Here is an 18,597-nt window from a genome sequence, read left to right as displayed (position 1 = left end):
TTTGAAGTGTACAGTAGAAAGACCCTGTTAGAGGCAAAGCACAAGGAAGGAGGATTGAAAAGAAAGCAGAGCAGTTTGGCCCACAGGAGGGGGAAAGGCTAATTAAGACAGAGAGTGTGGAGAAGGAAAAGGCAGAATCATTAAGATATCACAGCAGGAGCCCGTGGTGCGGCTCCATGGAGGTTTAAGCCGTACTGAGCCTGGCCTATGCTGTTTGCTCCCCCTTGGTTTCCCATTCCCACCCTCTGCTTTGGGGTGGCACAGGAGTGTGAGGGACTCTCAGTCAGTTCAGCTTGCTGATCCAGCTGAAAATTATCTGGTTTAGTTCACACCCTAATATAGACAGAGCTGAAACTCAGGATGGGAGTTTTCATTACCCCTTCCTTACTAATGATCTGACAGAGGGCTAAAGCTTGTAGGTGATCCCACACTGCAGAAGCTGCAAGCTCCGGTGAGGACAGGTACCTATGAGGAGAATCGAAATTGGAAACATGGGCAGGAAATGGTGGATTCAGTTTTGGAAAGCCCAGGAGGGGGATAATCTTCTGGCAGTGCTTCGTTACGCAACATCACAAAGCCAGCAGCATTAAGGAAGACCTGGGAAAGAGGGAAAGCAAACTACAGATTCAAGGCTGCAGTTTTGTGTTTCTTCCTGTGATGACAGAAGCTGCTGCTTGCTTCAGAGGACACCCAGGACCACTTACCACACAAAGGCAGCGAAAGATGGGTCTGTCAGGCTTCTCCCTGCATCCCAGCTTCAGGCCAGCAGGCAGAGAGGGACCACAGGGAAATGGAAACATGGAGGGGCAGTGGGGAACAATGTGAGCCAGGGGCTGGGAGGCCAGGGATGCAGGAGGATCTGGCTTCCTTCACTGGTCCAGAGCAGGGCAAAAATGCATGGAACAGGCAGGGGAGGATGGGGGGATGGGACGTTTCACACCTAGCAAGCAGGAGCTGATGGGGCTGCGGTTAAACACCACAAGGAATTAACTTGCACTGCCTCAAGGAGCCCAGGACCCACCAAGCCAGGCCCAGCTCTCCCTTCGCTGGATTCATGGCATACACTTCGGTGACAGGTTAGCAATGCAGAGGGGGTTTCTCTTGGGTCTGTAGCTAGTCAGGGAGCTGAGATATGGCCCTTCAGTGCAAACAGACCCATAAAACTCTGCTCAAGTTGTGATTCCCCAGTCCTTTCCCAAGCCCTGCCCCCAGGCACACACTGAAATGGCCATGGTGTTTGCTGGGGGAGAAACGTGAGAAGTAGAGCTGGAGTGCTGTAAAAGATGTAAATGTTTCTGTGCTGACAGCAGCTGAGTGTCTAGGGCACAGCCTCGGAGGGGGGATGGAGAGGCACTGAGAAAGCACTTCTCTTTTGTTCTTGATCTTGGCTGCCTTAGGAGAGTTCCCAGGAAAAATCGTGAAGCTGATACGCCGAAGGGAGCTCACAGCGTGTGCTTTATCAGGTGGAGGTCGTGGGGTGCCAGTGACAGAACAAAGGGCTGGGAGAAGGAAGAAGTAGGAGGGCGGGCTTGGGACAGACAGTTGTGGCCATCTCATCTCTGTGTTAGATCCTCTGACTCCCCTGGTGCTGGAAAGCCATTTCATCAGTCGAGGAGGGAAGGGAAGGAATACTCCCTCATCATAAAGTGGACAACAGAGCAAAGGAGTCAGTTCAATCCTGGTAACCACTGACAAGGTGACCCACACAATTGCCACAGCTGCAGTACTGCCCCATGATAGGATGTGACTGCCTAGGAGCAAACGTCACCCAGGTCTGATGCAACAGCTGAGAAAAAAACCCCCATGATTCTTTTAACATAAAAGTTAGTCATCACTGAGGTCAGGTTTTCATAGGGCTGATCTCTGCCCTCTGGAGCTTAACCTTTAGGTATGACTGATAGCATTGTGAATTCCAAAAGAGATGAGAGAAGGGAGATGAGGGCAAGGAGAAAGGGCACTACTTAGAGACAAGGCCATTTGCTGAGGAAACACACTGATGTGTCTTCTTTCACCCCTGAGAACATATACACTCATTTTGTGAAGTGTGAAGTATGAATTATCTGGACCACTGAGCAGGTAGCAGCAGAGTAAAAGATGGAGATGAGGATGAAGGAAGAGAAGAAGGGCTGGGTGGCAGGGAAATGGCAGAAGAACAAAGCCACAAGGCATATGGGAAGAGGCGCCCACAGGATACACGCAAAAGCCCAAAGGCTCTGCAGAAGAAATGGCATCAACTGGATGGTAGGTGAGAGACACATAAGTAAGGAAGGCACGGTAGCTCATAGGATCTCTCTAATCACCAGGTTTGTCTAGAAATGTACTTGTTCTGAAATATTTCATAACTTTTTGGGTTATGAAACCAGATTCCAAACCAAACCTGAAAAAAAAAAATAGTTGGTTTCTGTATTAAAACTGGGGTCACTGAGAAGCCAGAGGGTCCATTCACTGGCAGCTCATTGCTGCTTTCTTGAAGTCCCTCCCTCCGCCGGGGGTTTCGCAGTGCTTCGTTCGCGTTCCTGCAGCAGGCTGGGGAGCACGCACTGCCATTCACCATTGCGCTGGGGATCGCTGCCTAATCCCAGTGTCCCGGCTTGAGAAATCCCCTGCAGTGGCCACTGCCAGTTGTGAGTCCTTAGGAAGCAACCTGAAACTTCACTGCCCACCCCAAAATAAGACGAATATGCAGAATTAGTACTGGTGCTTCTTCCTTGTCTCCCCTCTAACAGGCGGGCAATACCTGTTGCCCACGGCGACTGTCCCTCAGCCCCTGGGATCCGCAGAGGGATCAGTTCGTGCCTGTCCTGCTCCTTCCTCAAGAGAGGCGTTAGTGCCCGGTTCTGCGGCCCTGCGGCTGCGGCTCGGCCCTGGACCCTGCCCGGCACCACGGTCCGGCTCTGTGAGCAGGCGGGGGGCAGGAGTTGAGGGACGCGAGCACACCCACCGCGCCGGGATGGCCCGCCGGGATGGCCCGCCGGGATGGCCCGCCGGGATGGCCCGCCGGGATGGCCCGCCGGGATGGCCCGCCGGGCGCCGCGGTGTGGGGACGGCGCGGGCGCTGAGCGGCACACCCGCCCGGCGCCGCCAGGGGGCGCTGTGCCCGCCCGGCCGCGGGGGAGAGGCGGCGCTGGGCGGGAGCTCTGTGGTGACGCCGCACGCGGAAGCGGCGGCAGCGGCGGTGGCCCCGGGCGGGGCGGATGCAGGGCGAGGAGAGGTGATGAATATTCATGTGAAGCGCCCGCAGGGGCGGGTCTGGCCGGGCCGGGCCGTGCCGGGCCGGTCAGGTCCGGAGGGCGCCGATGGCGGGGGGCAGCAGCAGCAGCGCGGGGGGCCCCGGGGCCCGCGGGCGGTGAGGACGGAACGGGCCGGGCCGGGGCGTGGCGGAGGGGAGCTGGGGTGGGACCCCCGAGCTCACTGCCATCCCCCGCGTCTCCCTCCGTTGCAGGTCTAGTTCCCGGCTGGACGGGCTGTTCCTGCGGCGGTTTCTGCGGCTCCTGGCCGTACTCTTTCACGGGTGGCCCTCCCCGAGCGCCCTCATGTTCCTGACGCTGCTCGGTGTCGCCTTGCTGGGTGAGCCCGGGTGGTGGGGATGGGGGGCTACACCCCACGTCTGCTCCCTGTGGTCCCCACTTTGCCTTGCCACGCAGTCCATCAATTCCTTCCCCTGCTTGCCTTTCTCCTCCAGAGCAGCTGGTTATTTACCAGGTCGGCGTCATCCCCAGCCAGTACTATGAGGTCCTAGGGAACAAGGACTTCTCCGGATTCAAAACATTGACTGCCGTTGCTGTGACTCTGATCATTGTGAACTCCACGGTAAGACCAGAGGCTCATATGTCTTGAGAGAGGAAGAGAAAGCTGCTCATGGCTCCTGGCATGATCTTGGTCATAAAGGATTCAAGTCTGCCCATACCCTGGGTCACTAGTACAAACTGTTGGTTTTTATTTCGTTTTGAAAAAATGTTTGTTCTCACTTATCTCTCCCCATCCATCTCTTTGTCCTTGTTCCAGCTAAAAAGTTTCGACCAGTTTATCTGCAACATGATGTATGTGAACTGGAGGAAATCCCTCACTGAATACCTCCACAGCTGCTACTTCCAAGGCCAGGTCTACTACAACCTGCTCGTGCTGCGTGAGGACATCGATAACCCGTAGGCTGCTGGCAGCTTCTTTCAGTATCTTGCTTGGCTTCTCCTGGGCTGCTGCGCACCTTTTCCTGACTTCTCTTTGTCTCTGGGTAGGGGCTTGAGCCCTAGAAGCTTTTACCATCTAGGCACAAATCTAGGGACCCTCTTCTACCCTGCTGGGAGGTGATACCTATTGCTGGGAACTCCTGTGACTGCCGGTCGTGATGGTTTTAGGGGCAGGATGTTTCAGCTGCAAGGAAAGTGGATGCCCATTGGAACAGGGCTCTCTCTAGTTCTGCTATAAAACATGCTGTCTGCAAACTCAACCCTTGACACTGTGTGATGTTGCAAAGGGCCTGGCTGGAGTCAGCAGTGCCTCTCCTTTCCTTCACACCGCTGGTGCATTAGGACAGTCCCTGTTCTGTTTGAACGTCAAACGCCAGGATCTGCAGCTGAGCACAGTTCAGTTGTATTTTAGTGGTTTGATAACCCATGGGAACCAAATCCAGGAAGGGCTTTGTTTTGCACTGTATGAGGGCTGCATTTCCCTTTCCTGTTCCTAGGAAGGAAGTGTCAGTGATGACTTGAAATATCAGAGGAGGAGCATTCAGTCTCCTTGTGGATCCCAGACCCACCCCCCAGAGGTCCCTCTCCAGTTTACTTTGTGCACTGTCCTGCTTACTGCAGAGCTGTTGATCTATCTGGGCTGCGCTGCAAAGGTCGAATGCCCTTCCTCACAGCTGTGTGTGGACCTTGGCCTTCCAGCCTGTCCTCACACACAGGGCATTGCTGTCATAGTTGCACACTGTGAAAAGCTAAAAATCCTATGTTAGACATCATGTGAGAGGTCAGAGAATCACAAAATACTCTTAGTTGTAGTGGACCCACATGGATCATTGAGCCCAACTCTTTAGTTGCCCACACAGGATTGAACCCGTGGCATTATTAGCACCATGCTTTAACCAACTGAGCTAATCTCAGTGTAGAATCTCCCTGATTCTTCCCCCTCCAGAATTTAAAGTTGTTATTATTAAATACTAGCTGAAAAACTAGAAATCAAAGGGGAATATTTTCTAAATAATGTGTTGTTATACCATTGTTTTGAGACTCCAAGCTCTCCTCTGCTGGAATGGGCACCTCTGATCTAGTCACTGCATTGGTGCCATATCCCATGTTGATGGCAAGAGGACAAGACAACAAACTTCCCAGGGTCCTGGGAAAAAAATTGCTGTCTTGCAGGGACCCCTAACTCTTGCTAATAGTGGAAACTTCAAGAAACTGAAGCAGCTCCTGCGGTTCTGCTGCCTGTTGCTACTGGCTGCCTGTCCTTGCTCCTTCATTGCAGAGCAGGGTGGTTTGTGTGGCTGCTGCAAGAAAACATGCTGGGTATCTAAGGGGGAGCAGCAAGCAAGGAGAGAGGTTCAGCTTGGGTCAAACTGCTCCACATGTTGGGCAGTGGGGCGTCATTATCAAACACTTCCGGGTTGCTGTTGTGTTTACTCCCAATATCATTAAATGTTCATTTCTGATAGTGTTTTCAGTGGCATGGAGTTACAAGGAGAGGTTAAAAAAACATGTTTGTCACCAGGGCATGCAGCTCTTCCCAGGCAGTGCAGCACAGTGATCCAGAAGCTCCTGCATGCCTGTCTTTTTCTTTGGGGACACAAGTGGAAGAGAAGGACAGAGGCCCCATACCACATGATTATTTTGCTTAGGTTTATTTTTAACTAGGGAACATGTTCACATTGTGCAGTGAAATGTAGGAGACAACTGGGTCAGTCTGCCCTGCAGCAAGAGACAGCTCTCATGGCCTTTGCAGACCAAATGTGTGGGATTACTGTGGAGTATGTCTCATTACACCTTGCTTCTGCTCCAACTTTCAATCTTACTGTTTAGTGTGGTTTTGGTGCCACTGCAAAAATTCTCTTCATCTTGCAATTCCTTGCTGAGAGCTTTTTCCCTGCAACAGGTACTTAGAGAACAAACCTAGAGCAAGAGAGACCTCCCATTATGCAGTGCAAACCAAACTGAGTGTTAAATGCAAGGAGTCACCCACTTTGAAGGAATGAAGAGTGGGTTCTGAGTGGCATACAAGCACTTGCAGCACGTAGTAGAGCATTTGAGTTGATGCTTTCCTGTGTTTCATGTATTTTCATTGCATGTTACTTAATAGCTTGTAAAAAGCAATATCCTCCTATGAGACTCTAGCACAATTTAAGTTACAATTTTCTGGGAATATTACAGTCTGAGGAGAAGGAAAAACGATGCTGCGAGGTCAGTCAGGGTGAGAGCTGCCCCAGAATTAAATCTATTGCTGTTCCAGAACTGCAAAAGTGTTAAAAGATGAGTGCCTTTGTGGTAGTACCTGCACTGAGACTACCCAGGAGTCCATCCTTGCTCTTCATTCTGAACTCCAGCATTAAGTTATGGCCTTTCCACTGGAGCTTAGCAACAGTAGGCTGAAGCCTGCATCCATGTGCTCTGGACAGATGAGGTGCTGAGGAGTAAATATACTGAAATTCTTCCTGGCTATCCCAAGTGCAACTCCTGCTCAGTAGTGGGATAGATGGGACTTGAGGGTTTGTCACCCATGTGCCTGCTGCTAGTGAGGTGAGAAGGCTTGGTGTGCTGCTTCCTGCTCTTGTGGGCTGGGGTGGGTGGAAGCACTTCCTTCTTTGCAACAAAGGAACCAGAGGCACTCCACACAGAGCCAAGGGATTGGATCTTGTGAAAGGGTAGCTTTGATGGAAGTGTTTGCAAATATCCAATAGCTGGCAAAGGCCTGGCTTGTGCTCTAGCCTGTCCTGGTGGGTCTGATGGCATCTCAGTCCAGTACTGAAGGTTAGGGGGACAGTCAGTAGTTTTTCATAATACGGAGGTTGTTCCAGGAGAGGAGTAAAGGACAGTGATGCAGAGACCTTCAGCACAAGTGTTGAATAATGTTGAAAGTGGAACAAGGGATAAATACAAGGAACAGGTTGAAAGCAATGGCAAGAGTTGTTTTTCCTGGGTGCCATGAAGGCTCTTGGGTGGGTTCTGCTGGGCCATGAAAATGGTCTCCTGTGGGGAATCTGCAGATCCTTCCCAGGTAAGGTTGTTCACCTGCTGCCTGTCCTGTGTTCATGCACTGAAACAGCCTGGTTTGTGCCCTGTTAGGGTTTAGTACTGCCTCTTGCTTCTGGGCTGTAGTGGTGTCAATGGCTCTTTGTGTTGAGCAGGGACCAGCGCATCAGCCAGGATGTGGAGAGGTTCTGCAGGCAGCTCAGCTCCATGGCCAGCAAGCTCGTTATCTCACCCTTCACACTGGCCTACTACACATACCAGTGCTTTCACAGGTAAGGATGTATCCTGGCCCTGCTTGCACACCTCTTTTCTGTGTTCTTCTTTTGGAGCCTGCCACCCACATTACAACTCCCCAGCTGGATATTTGTACACATGGGTGAGTGGTCTCTGTACTCCCAGGAGAACTCTGCCTTGGGGATGCTGGGATGTGCAATGTTGGCCCCAAACTTCTATGAAAGCCAAGAGACGTGACACCTGAGGGCTCTGATTGCTTGAGCCTAATGGTGCAGGAGTGTCCTTTTGCTTGGATTATTGGCTGACTTCTCTTTCTCCTCTGTAGCACTGGCTGGCTAGGCCCGGTGAGCATCTTTGGGTATTTCATCATTGGGACGATGATTAACAAAGTGTTGATGAGCCCAATTGTGTCTAAACTTGTGCAACAGGAAAAACTGGAGGGAGATTTCAGGTGAGTCCCAGCAGAGCTGTGTTTTCACTTCCCCTTGGCAGCTCCTGTGAAAGCTGATTTTTTGTCTCCATTCAGGGCTGTGTATGTAGCTAATTGTCTTGTCTGTGACTTTCCCCACACTCAGAGAAGGCTACCTGTGCAATGGTGCCTCAGAGTCAGTGTACTGAGTCCCTGCCAACCATTCACAGCCTTGTGTCGTGGCAGGCAATGCCCTTGGTTCAGTCTCACAGCCCAGTCTTTGCATATGCTCTGCAACTCACGTCCTCCCCCTTGCTTGCAGGGTTGGCTGTGTGTGTAGCAGGGGCTTTGTCGCTTTCCTTGGGGTTCAGGGCATCCAGGGACAGCAACAGAAGTTGTTGTGGCACAGGGAACCCAGCCCAGGGCAGTTGGCTGTGGTGATTTTTTATGGTGGAGATGCTGGACTAGCAGCAAAGAGTAAGCCCAAGGCTAAGATGATGTGCACAGAGAGCAGGATATCAAACAAATGTACCACTGAGCTGGCCCTGAATGATGGCACCTCATGTTAAGCCTTGGTCTCTGGTGTCTTTCTGAGCCTGTTGAATATTTCTGTCAAGAGATGCCTCAGATCACCACTCTAACATGCAAGATAAGTTTCCTCTAGGAATGGTTTTGGCTACATAATTCACTGAGCATTTGTGCACAATTATGTTTTTTTGGTTGTACAGGTTCAAGCACATGCAGATTCGTGTCAATGCAGAACCAGCTGCTTTTTACAGGTTAGTAGAATTAATTTCTTTGTATCCTCCAAAGGATTGTCCCAGTACAGAGCATCCTTGTTGTGTTCACATTTCCCAGAGGAGCCCAAGTTCTGTTGCTGCAGCTTTCTATCCCTTCCACTGCAGCATCATACAGCCCTGACACTCGCTTCTTTGCATTCTGTGCATCATCTGCAGAAGTAATCCACAGCAACTGGAGACAACTATTTTTCCTTTGCCTCCCTTCTAACATCCTCAGAGGCAGACAGAGATTTGATGCTGGCTTAGAGATCATTACTGATGTTTTGCTAGGTCCTTACCTGGAAGATTGCTCAAAGTCTTATTGCATCTGATTCTGCTGAGGACTTGTTGCATGTTGCTTCTGGCCCCATCCTGCTGCTGCTTGCCTGATTTCATAACAACTTACATTGACAGGCATGAAACTACTTTAAATAATCAAAATCAATCTTGGTTTGCACTGGCAAGTCTGAGTTATTTTTTGTACTCGGCTTCTTACTGGTTGATGATAATTTTTATAATGGAAAATATACTGTAATTACATGCCCTTATTTAAGATCCAGTACTTTCCCTCACAATTTTGATTTGTTTTATTCTATTACTAAGTAGAAAATGGAAAGTGGATTATTATACCAGAAAACAGAATGTTTTGGTTCAGTACAATGTTTTAGTAGAAAAGCTTAATTTTGTGTGAAACTAGAACTTAGCTGAGTTGCACACAACCCGGCATTTTCATGGTATGCATCATAATTAAAAATAAAGGAATTTTTTTAAAGGTTGCATTCCTAGAATCCTGCAAGAGGAGAAGTATATGGTAAATGGTTGGTTTTGATAGCTCAACTTCTCTAGCTTGTGATCTTGTCCTCTTAAGACTGCCTAAACATTCCTTTGGTAAAGGAAGAAACAGAAGCAGAGCACTGCCATCTTTTTACTTCTTTTGTTACTAAGCCTTTTGCAAACTTGCTTTAAAAGTGAAGTGAATGGGAGGAAAAGAAGAAACTAATACAGCAATCTCTCCTCATCTGCAATAGAATAATAGCTCTAGAACAAAGGTCCCCAGTTCCCTTTCTCACCTTTAATTCCTTGTATCCAAGCCTTTCTCCTTTCCTAACACATGGAAAGTAAAGACTGCAGCTCAGTAGTTACCTGAGATGTGTTGTAAGGCAGTAAAGCCAAACTGAATTCTAACCAGGTGCATTTTTGAGAAAGAAAATGTATTTTTCTATGAACTGAAAATCTTTAGAAATGAGACCTCAAAAATATTATTTTTGATGTTTTTGTGCTGCTTCTGGCCATATCTTCTTGGGTCCTAGTGACTTTTCTGTTGCATAGATCATGTGTAGTGGGCACAAGCCTCTGCTGGATGTCAGGGGCAATAGGTGCTATGGCAGGTGGGTGACTGGAATGAGACGTGGAGCGCTCTCTGCATTTTACCACCTGAGGGCAGCCCAGGCCTTGCAGAGCAGCAGAAGGAGCTGTCACACTTGCTTGAAGATGGTGGTTTAGGAGATGTCTCCTTGCTCCTGGCTCAGCCTGGCCACTGGAGCATCACCACTAACTTGTGAGGTGGGTGACCTGATGGAGATAGCCCTGGGAAGGGGGAAGTTGTGGAGCTGGGGTACCCATACTGGGGGCTGCACTGCTCAGGACTTGCCTTTGTCCCATTCCTGTGGAGTGGGAAATGGGAAGAGGTGGGCTAAGGCTGCTGGCCATGCAGGCCATGTGGGCTGATTATCACCCCCTGGACTCTCCTCTGCCCTTTACTTTCTGGATCCAGCTGTGTAGCAGTGCCATCCCTCTTTTCCAGCCAGGCTGTATTTGGGAACTGTGTTTGACCTTAGGTGTACATTGTTTCAGGCTGGAGCTTCTGACAGTGTCTGGCCTGGCTTTACCTGCTCCTGCTGCAACAGCAGCAGCTATGGGCTCTGGGAGAGATTTGTAGGACTGCTTGCTTCAGCCAGAGTTCCTTGATGATACCCTTCAGGAAGGCAGTCCTGGCTGTTCAGTTCCTGGTCAATAAAGAGCTTGTTAGTCAGAAGCAAAGGTGCCAGGCCCGTTCAAAGCTTCAGTTTTAAAGCCCAAGGTCCTAGGATGTCTGGCATGTTGCACTGTTACTTTTACAGGGCTGGGCGAGTGGAGCACATGCGCACAAACCGGAGGCTGCAGAGCCTGCTGAAGACCCAGAGAGAGCTGATAGGCAAGGAGCTGTGGCTATACAGTGAGTGGGCAGAGTGGGGGGGGAAGTGGGACGTGTGGTAACTCCATTCTGGTGGCCCACTCACTGGGAAACTCTACTGATAGAGCAGTTGGGTGGGTGCTGTGTTTTCTTCTTCTGCCTCTTGCTGCTCTGTGAAAGCCCTGAGGGTGAACAGAGGGTGCCTCCTGCAGTGCTAAATAGGATTTCCATTGTGTAAAAACCTCATAAAGAGGCAAAGTTGTGGATGACCCAGAATCTGGCTTTTTGTGGGGCAGGTGTTCACACACCAAGAAAAGAGGGAAGGGCTTGAGTTTTGGGCATTGTATATGTTGTTGGGAACTGTGGAAACTTCTTTCCTATAGAACCTGTCCCTTAAGAATAGCTGTTCCCTGAAACTATTCCTTCTCCCTTTTTAACTGAGTTTTTTTCTTTCAATGACCCCTATAAAGACAGCTCTTCCTGACCTCAGCAGCACAGCAAGCTTCTGAGCGGTGTAATGAAGGGAGAACCGTGAACAGAAGTGTCTGTGGGAATTTGGAATCTTAAGTCTTTCTACCTGTGTGCTCCCAAGACACACTTCATGGCAAACTATCTCACCCCAAAGTTTCCTTTTTGCCCCTCCCTCCTGTTTACTGTGAATCGGTCAGGCCCATGAAGCATAGCAACAAGCAGGCAAAGTGGCTTTTGCCCCACACACTGAGCTGTGTGTCTGGGTGATGATTCTCTGCTCAGAGGCCTGCCCCAAAGTGCTCTTTGCTTGGCAAATGCATTTTCACCCTGGTGCTTGTGCTATCCTGCAGAATGGGTTTTTCTACTCTGGTTCATCATAAAGGGCCAAGGCAACAACACGGCTCTTCCTCCGACTGGGCTCAGGGTCAGCACTTGGGCCTGGCTGGGACAGAGGTTTCTACTTTAACTCACTGTCTTTTTTCAATGTGCTTGTGCCCAGTTGGGATCAACACCTTTGATTACCTGGGCAGCATCCTGAGCTACGTGGTCATTGCCATTCCCATCTTTTCTGGTGTCTACGGTGACCTGAGTCCAATAGAGCTCACTGCCCTTGTCAGCAAGGTGAGCTAAGGGTAATCTCTGTGACCCCATTGTGGAGGGTGAGCAGGCTCTGAGGATGGAGGTTTCATGTGGTGCTGGTGGCCCTGGGACTAGATAACCTGCAGCACTTGATCTTCAGGTTAGACTGTCCCAGCTCACAGTGTTATGGAAACAGGAGCTTGTAGGCAGCTGGTATCTGATTAACTTGGGCATGAGAACTGTCAAGGACACATTTACATAAGTCTTTCCTGGCTCAGACCTCTGTGTCTTAAAAACCCAGGAGGTCAGAAAGCCTCTGGTTTTCAGCAGTGCAGGTGGAGATGGGGCCTGTGCAGTGCTGTGGGTCTGGGTTATGCCCTGGGCTACTGCCTGTGGTGAGCCTTGCCCCCAGTGAGGCTGAGCTGGCTTGCATTCACCTTCCTGACCTGACTCTACGAATACTCAAAGCTGGCTTGTGACAGAGAATGCAGAGCTAAAAATAGCTAAGTGGGCACTGCAGGCTGAGACACCCTGCTCTGTGCCATATACAGTACTGAGGCAGGGCTGGTGGTATGGATCTGTGTGACTTGGGCAAGCATGCTGGGCCATAGGCAGGCCATCAGGCACTCTGCAAACACCATCCCTGGGTGACAGGACGTGTGTCCAGCTGGCAAAAACTGCTGCACTGAGTAGGGAAGCCCCGCTTCTTTCAAATGTGGTAATCTTCACTCCCACCATCCTGCATGACTTCACCACTCCTCATTCATCTTGCTGAGACAGCTGATGTGGCCAAACGCGTGGACTCATTGGCTGCCTCCTTGCAGTCATGGAATAAGTCATGGCCCCAGCTCAGCACTGACCCTTACTCTGCCGTGTGATTTCTCCCCAGAATGCCTTTGTTTCCATCTACCTCATTGGCTGCTTCAGCCAGCTCATAGATCTCTCCAGCACTGTTACTGATGTAGCTGGCTACACACACAGGTGAGCTTATCTGTGGGCACATCTCTGGAGGAAAGGGCAGTGCAGAACAAGACTCTGCCCAGGTCTGTGATAAAAAAAACCAAATAACCTGTTGTTTGTGTGCAAGCATGGGCAAGTTTGGATATTGTGAGGAGGCTGCTGGAGCTGTCCCTGGCTTTCATGCAACCTCTTGTGTGTCTAGGATTGGTGAACTGCAGGAGACCTTGCTGAGCCTTGGCAGAAAAGAAAATGGTAACTACTCAGAAGCCAAAACCAGTTGGGATTTGGACGGGTGAGTCGCCTCTCAGCAACTGGCTGGCTTGCAGCTTATGGGCCAGAGTGTGAGGTTGCCATGGGAGGGAGGTGGCTCTTGGTGTCACAGTCTGTTGCATGCTTTTGGTTGGAGCAGGCAGTGCTCACCGTCAGTTGTCATCCCCAGGGTGTGTGGGACAGGGCTACTGTCACAGAGGCACAGGAGGTCTAAGGTCCCTGATTTTTGCCAATCTCAGCATGGTCACTTACCCCCGGATCTCTTGTTCTTTGTCTTGGTGGTGGCCCAGCAGCCATTCTGGGGAGGACCCAGTGCCAAGGGACACAGCTTTCCTTCTGGAGCGAGTGACACTCTCAGTACCATCCTCTGGCAAGCTGCTCATCAAGGACTTGAACCTCAGGATCTCACAAGGAAACAGTGTGATGATTGTGGGAAACACTGGTACAGGGAAGACATCTCTCCTGAGGGTCCTTGGAGGGCTCTGGGAGAGCACACAGGGTGAGGACTGCTACTTGCCTCAGCCTTCTTCTCAACCAAGGCTACCCTGAGTTTGCAAGGTGGCAGTGTGGTAGTTTGTGAGGCCAGTGCCACCATGTGATGGTGAATGTGTTACTGATACACTGATTTGAGCCACCCATCTCTTGTCACAGTCTTTGGCTCTCATTGCTTTGCTCTGTGTTGCAAACACACTTTTGTGGGGTCTAGTTGGCTACTTCATGGGACAGCACTACATGGGGCAGTGGGAAGTTCCTGCCTGATACTGCAGATGTGATGAGTGTCTCTGTGCAGGGAGCATCAGGATGCTGACCTGCTTTGGCCCCCGAGGAGTGGTGTTCCTACCACAGAGGCCCTTCTTCACTGACGGAAGCCTGCGTGAGCAGGTGAGCCCAGGGTCTGTCTTTGCTCTGGCCTCAGCTGTGCTCCCAGCTGTGGTCATGCCCTGCAAACCCTGCAAGAGGGAGGATACCTGTGGGTGCTCCTTCCCTTGTGCCTGAGTTCGTATTATTGCATCTCTGATGAAGTGTCCAGCTCCCTCTGACATGGTTTCTTTTGCTCTGTTAAACAGGTGATCTATCCCCTGAAGGAGATCTATCCACTTTCAGGTTTGTGAAAATCCATTAGAGCAATTAACCAATGCTGTGGTAGTGCCTCACTGTCCTGTACCCAGTGCAGCTTCTTCCCTGCTGTAACCCATCAGGAACATTCATCCATTTTGCTTTTGTTGCTCTGGTGTTCCCTAGAAGATTTGTGTGTGTTAAGGTCAATTCTGTGTCCCCCTCCTTTTGTGAGGGAGCATACTCACTTGATAAGAACTTGCTCTCTTAGTATAATGAGGACAAGCTGGCCTTGCTCTTCCTGCTGTGCTGGACATGTTACATGTTGCTGTCAGGATACGTCTGATTTGTTTGGTACAGTCTGACTTTCAGCAAGCCGTATTTGCCTTAATCTTATTTTCCATCCACCTCCATCTTTTACTTTTCCACTTTTTCAAAATGAAGTCCCAGGGCTTTGCACACTGTTGTGGTCAGAATATATAGATCTTTTCTCTCCCCTACCCTCTTCCGAAGCCAGACCACATGTGGTCTGCTGTAGCTTGGGAGTCACAATCTTGCTGAGAGTAACTACAGCCCTCAGCTACTGTTGTGGCTCTCCAGCAGCTTCAGAGAGGTCCATGGCAGATGCACAGCCCTTCCTCTCAACTTCCATAGATGCTAACTGTACCAGCTCAAGTGTATGTTCTGCTCCACAGCTGACTCACCCTGAGGTATTTCTCTTCCACAAAGGGTCCTTTTGCTGGCTCTTACCTGAGCCCTGTTCCCGTGACTCCACTACTTGTAGTGTGCAGTCTCAGCTCTAAGAGAGAAACTGGGCAGGGCCTTGGCAGTTGAACCCTGGATCCTTGTGTTCTGGCTGTGGCCATGAACTGGGGCAAATCTCAGGTGTATCTGTGGAGTCCAGCTACCTCCTGGTATGCTGCTCACAGGCACGGTTAATACTTTCAAGGAGGGTCAGTCTTTGGGACTATCTCTGCCAAAGCTCGGATCTGGTATAACTAAGTGGTCAGGTCAACTACATTGAGCTTCAGGAGATACTTGAGTTCTTCCCTCCTGCCTCACCAACTCCTTCATTCAGCAGTGGCCCCAGCACACACACTGCCTCTCCTTATGCTGTATGGTTCTCTCCCTAGGGTCTGCAGATGATGAGAGGATTGTGCGATTCCTGGAGCTGGCTGGGCTGGTGAGTCACTGATAGCACTGCTGCCTTCTTTCCTGGTGCCACCAGTGAGGGAAGAAGGAATGATTTTTTGTGGCAGCACAGCATGATTGTGTGCTGAACTTATGTGGGGACATTGTGCCTTGGGTACAACTGTCTATGGGACAGAAAGAGGAGGAGAAATATGGTACAACTTCAGCTCAGGTGGGGAAAGGGAGACTGGCAAAAAGCAGGTGGTTATGCTTAGGGCCATAGGCTGACAGGGTTGGGGACTGTGTTCACAAGTCTGCTGTGCTCTCTGTAGACTGATTTGCTGGCAAGGGCTGGAGGACTGGATGAACAGGTGGACTGGAACTGGTAAGGGAGCCCACTATCTGTGTGTATTTGGGTGATTTCTGAGTGGGGAACACTTCTAAGCAGATGCACATTGCTGCTGGATTTATCTGTGTCTGTCTGTGTTCTGTGAGACGTGGACACTATACAGGAGCAAAGCCTTCATGGCCCAAGCATCTATGCCAACAATCACCAGCTGTGGTGTTGTGCAGGCAGCTGACTGTGTACAGGGCTGCAGAGCCAGTCCCAGTATGGAGGGGGGCACAAGGTACACATAGGGACAGTTGTTTGCTGTTCTCCAGTATCAGAAGCCATAAGATTTTCAGCAAACAAGCTGTTTCTTGAGGAAGGTGTTGAATCTCGACCCTGCTGCAGGTATGACATCCTGTCCCCAGGGGAGATGCAGAGGCTCTCATTTGCACGGCTCTTCTACCTCCAGCCAAAATATGCAGGTGAGTGACTGACTACAAAAGAGGGGAGAAAAAAACACAAGGCCTTTGGTGTATAGAGAAGTGGTACAGAGACAGCTCATGAAATCCGTTTTGTGCTAGGAACATGCTTTGTCTTGGCCATTATTTTAGCAGCATGGCACACAGAGGATTCATTTGTGAAATGTGAAAACATTTCATTATTTGTGTGCATGGTGGTAAATCAAGAGGCTGTACATAAGACATTTTCTTCTTGGGGAGCTGGTGATTAATGTTCATGGTCCATGTCCAATGGCACCAGAAGAACTTGGTCAGCATGCTCACCAGTTGCTATGCACAGAAGTGCATGTGTTGGGGAGTGTGGCACCAGCTGTCTTATCTGAAGCTCTCAAGCATCTGTACAGTTGTGGGGCAATATGGAAGATTTAGCCCTGATGTGGCAAAAGAAGACAAGGAGCAGTGGGAGAAACAGTCCTGAGAGACCACAGAAGCATCTGTGGTTAGCTAATGGGGCCAATTCCTTAGGCTGTGCTGGGGCTTGAGCTGTTGGAGAAGTTGCCATGAGGGCCAGGTTGGATGTGGGTGAACAGAGCCAGATTCAGTAGCAGGTAGCTAGCTACATGTAAGTACCTGTCTTTCCCCTGAAGCCCGTGGCACAGCTAAGTGACATCTGGGCAGAAGGAACTTGTGGATGGCAAACTAAAAGCTGTAGAAATTATTTGAATTGATTTGGTCCAGGTCTGTAGTATTTACCCTTAATAGTCGGGAAGGTGCCACAGGTCATCCTACCTGCTCCATGTAGGGTCTGTGCTGGAAGAGTACACTGACTGCTGTTCAGCCTGGCACTCTGGCACGTGGTCTGCCTGGAGAAAGTCATGTCTTGGCTTTTGCCATGATGGGGATGAGGCAGTGGTGGGCAGCTGTTGAGGGAGAGCAAAGAGGTGAACAGTGTGGTTTGGATGGATTCAAGTACTTGGGGGAAAGACAGCTTTCCTAGTTGCCTGACACCAGCTGTGCCAGAGGAATACCAGAGTCCTTAGGTTTCTCCTCACTTGCCTTCTGCAGATGCTCTTCATGAGCTCCAGTTAATATGTGAAATGTTCTTGGGAGTTGCTATTCTTGCCTACAGGAGATGTCTGGTTGGGAGAGGATTTCGGGGGCTCATGGCTTTTCTTTCAGTGTTAGATGAAGCCACCAGCGCCTTGACAGAAGAGGTGGAGCATGAACTGTACCGTATGTGCCTTCAGCTGGGCATGACACTGATCAGTGTGGGACACAGACCCAGCCTGGAAAAGGTGAGACAGGGAGGCAGTGCTCCATGCCTCCCTCGTGGTGGTGAGGTAGAGAGGGTCTCTGGCAAGCAGAGGGGAGTGACTAAGGCCAGAGGACCTCACTGTGGGTGGACCATGCCCTTGAAGAGACATCCCTCAATGTGCCGTTGAATTGCAGTTCCACAGCTGGATTTTGAAACTTCATGGGGAGGGAAGATGGGAGCTCACTCGATGTGAGAAGTTGAAGCGGCTCCCCTCTGAGGAAGGATACTGAAGAACATGCCCCTTGTCTGGCCAGCCACAGAACCTGCACATGTGTGGAAGAGCTCTCAGTAGCAGACATGGAGCTGCCAAACCAGCAGCTGTGTCAAACAGTGCAAGACCAGTTTTGGATTTTGCTGATGGACAGAGTATGTCTGAACTCATGGTGTGGAGTTCTGCCAAGAGTAGACACAACCATGACACCCTTCTCCCAGCCTCCTTCCTCCCTGGCTCGCACAAGAGAAAGGAGCTGAGCTCCTAGGCCGCCCCTGAGAGAAGATGCTGCCTCATGGGTCTTGTAGAAACAACAGCCAGAGAAACCTCCACTTTGGGATACATTGGTGTGAGGCTAGAATGCAGCCTCCTCTTCTGCCCTCTGTGCCTTCTGAGGAGCTCTGTCTTGGATACACAGCTCTGCAGAACAGATTTATGTACCTTGTGGCTCTGTTGAGAATTGTGTTTGCCAGCAGGAGACAAGGGGATGAGAATGCTAGCACAGGGCATGTCTCTGCTCTCTTTGTAATAGATGGCTACAGGCGAAAGGAACATTTTTGTATTAAAATCTGGGGCCTGTTTTCACACTCTTTTTATGGAGAAGAGTCAATATTTCTTAACTGGAATGTTGCATGTTTTCTTTCTGGGGTTTGCTTTGGAGGAGATGCTTGTATATTGGCAGTGGTCCTGAACAAGACTATTGCAAAAGAGCAAAGCAGAGGTAGGAGTAGTATCCCTATTCCAGGGCTGGACATCCTGCCTGCTGCTACCTCTGCAGCTACTGCAAGGCACAAGGAACCTCAAGGAGGGCTTTCTGCCCTCTGCTTTCATGGAATGAAACAGCTTATCTCCCCTTACTCTTTTGCCTATGATGAGACATGTTCTCTCCTCTGTCTACATGGGTGTATGGAGACAGGTTTTGAGGGTCTCTTGTGTTGTGGAGGGGTCACTTCAAGACTGCAGTGGAGGTGTGATCTGAGAACTTACTGGCCACCACTTGCCTAGTGGCTTTTCTGGGTGTTTTCCTGGTTTTGCA

At 50.2% G+C, this 18,597-nt stretch overlaps 1 protein-coding gene across 7 annotated transcripts; it reads left to right on the top strand.

The window, feature by feature from the left end:
- The first annotated feature begins 3,166 nt into the window (after positions 1–3,166).
- Positions 3,167–18,181, top strand: ABCD4 (ATP binding cassette subfamily D member 4). Of its 7 annotated transcripts, none has more exons than XM_066551630.1 (19): positions 3,167–3,211; positions 3,443–3,567; positions 3,683–3,810; positions 4,006–4,145; positions 7,340–7,456; positions 7,744–7,869; positions 8,556–8,606; positions 10,727–10,821; positions 11,750–11,871; positions 12,719–12,810; positions 12,992–13,081; positions 13,350–13,558; positions 13,850–13,941; positions 14,127–14,163; positions 15,249–15,298; positions 15,579–15,631; positions 15,983–16,059; positions 17,215–17,330; positions 17,485–18,181. In XM_066551630.1, exons 1-19 carry the CDS (start codon positions 3,195–3,197, stop codon positions 17,578–17,580), a joined length of 1,833 nt encoding a protein of 610 aa, XP_066407727.1. In that variant the 5' UTR covers positions 3,167–3,194; the 3' UTR covers positions 17,581–18,181. The 7 variants fall into 7 exon arrangements, 6 of the variants coding, with proteins under 6 accessions (XP_066407727.1, XP_066407725.1, XP_066407726.1 ...); XM_066551628.1 differs by lacking the exon at positions 3,167–3,211 and adding an exon at positions 3,254–3,346 and having other exon boundaries at positions 13,353–13,558; XM_066551629.1 differs by lacking the exon at positions 3,167–3,211 and adding an exon at positions 3,254–3,346 and having other exon boundaries at positions 17,221–17,330.
- The last annotated feature ends 416 nt before the right edge of the window (positions 18,182–18,597 follow it).

Source organism: Molothrus aeneus, chromosome 6 (assembly GCF_037042795.1).
Source record: "Molothrus aeneus isolate 106 chromosome 6, BPBGC_Maene_1.0, whole genome shotgun sequence".
Lineage (NCBI taxonomy): Eukaryota > Metazoa > Chordata > Aves > Passeriformes > Icteridae > Molothrus > Molothrus aeneus.
The sequence above is the reverse complement of the archived record's forward strand: the minus strand, read 5'-3'. Positions and strand labels throughout refer to the sequence as shown.